At 36.9% G+C, this 1692-nt stretch overlaps 1 protein-coding gene across 1 annotated transcript; it reads left to right on the forward strand.

Annotated features, from left to right (window-relative positions):
• The first annotated feature begins 366 nt into the window (after positions 1 to 366).
• On the forward strand, positions 367 to 1077 carry LOC126767022 (uncharacterized). The gene has a single exon (XM_050484642.1). It carries the CDS (start codon positions 367 to 369, stop codon positions 1075 to 1077), a length of 711 nt encoding a protein of 236 aa, XP_050340599.1.
• Positions 1078 to 1692: the final 615 nt, after the last annotated feature.

The raw sequence follows: 1692 nt of genomic DNA on the forward strand, positions 1-1692 counted from the left end.
GGAGGTAATGCGTGTCGACTTAAGAAAGCTCTGTATGGACTTAAGCAAGCTGGTAGGCAGTGGTATACCAAATTTAAATCGAAGTTGATAAGTCTGGGGTTAAAGCCCACAGAAAATGAATCGTGTTTATTTTATGGTTATTTTAAGAATAACTTACATTTACTCCTTGTACATGTAGACGATCTACTTATTGCGTCACGGGAAGTGAATATTATTCACAAATTAAAGCAATAACTTTTGAAATATTTTGACATTAAGGACCTTGGTAGAGCAAATTATTATCTTGGACTAGAGATTAACCAAATGGATGTTAAGATTACTTTAAAGAAAAGTGGCTACATAAAAGCATTATTAAGGAGATTTGGAATGAGTGAGTGCAACCCGGTTGCTACACCTTCAGAGTTAAAGATAAATTTAGTTGAAAATAATTCAATTGATAAACTTTGTCCATATCGTGAATTAATTGGAACTCTGATGTATATGTACATCGCATCAAGGCCAGACATAGCGAACACCGTGTCAAGACTAGCGCAGTTTGTCACGAATCCATTGAAATGTCATTGGAATGCTGCCAAACGTATTTTAAGTTATCTTGCCGGTACTGCCAATAGAAGCTTGCTGTATCAAAAATCCGGTTTACAGCTAGTTGGGTACGCTGATGTTGATTGGGGAGGCTGCACAACTGATCGCCATTCCCACACGGGATACATTTTCTTGCTCAGCGGTGCTGCGATTAGGTGGAAGTCCCAAAAACAACGCACAGTCGCTCTTTCGTCCACAGAAGCTGAATATGTGAGCTTGGCGGAATCAGCAAAAGAAGCAGTGTATTTGCGTAGTCTCCTAAATGAGATTGGTTTACAAAAACTCGCTGAAGTAATAATTTATGTGGACAACAGAGCTGCGCAGTGTTTGGCTAATGATACCGTTTTTCATGCGCGTACCAAGCACATTGATATCAAACATCATTTTGTGAGAGAGATCAGGGTTATTTTCATTGAGGCACGTATCTTCTCAAGAGATGACTGCGGATGTGATGACGAAACCATTGACGCGAGAAATCCACGACAGATGTCTTAACGGACTTGGTTTGTCCACAGAATGACCTGCATATTGAAGGGGCGTGTTGAAGATAGTCGTTTACCTAACACTATGCATGTCATTACATTATTTACGTCATTACATTCTTTACATACTGTCACTCTCACATTTACATGTATAAGTATTAGTTATTACTTTGTTCTTTAAATCTCCTTGTACCTTAACATTTTCTTCTGGATTAAAACCTCGTGGAGTGAACATCAACTTTTAGTTTGTCTGTAAATTTATACTTAATTATCTCTGCAATCCTATCAAAGTGCATAGTGTACAAAATAATTTATTCAAGAAATATTTAACTTTGTACAAATATTCTGTGGTGATGTGAGTGTATGATGCCATTGGATGTGGTGTGTTATCAAAGTGTATAGTGTACAAAATAATTTATTAAAGAAATATTTAACTTTGTACAAATATTCTGTGGTGATGTGAGTGTATGATGCCATTGGATGTGGTGTGTTGTGAATTCTTCCTAGGGTGCGCCGGTTTTTCCCGGGTAGAGTGGAGGGAAGCTTAACTCATTTAAAAATTTATATTTAAATATAAGTCCGATTTTCTTGAATATACACATTTAGGCATCGATATTTACTTGATTCA

This window comes from Bactrocera neohumeralis, unplaced genomic scaffold (genome assembly GCF_024586455.1).
Source record: "Bactrocera neohumeralis isolate Rockhampton unplaced genomic scaffold, APGP_CSIRO_Bneo_wtdbg2-racon-allhic-juicebox.fasta_v2 ctg3626, whole genome shotgun sequence".
Classification (NCBI taxonomy): domain Eukaryota; kingdom Metazoa; phylum Arthropoda; class Insecta; order Diptera; family Tephritidae; genus Bactrocera; species Bactrocera neohumeralis.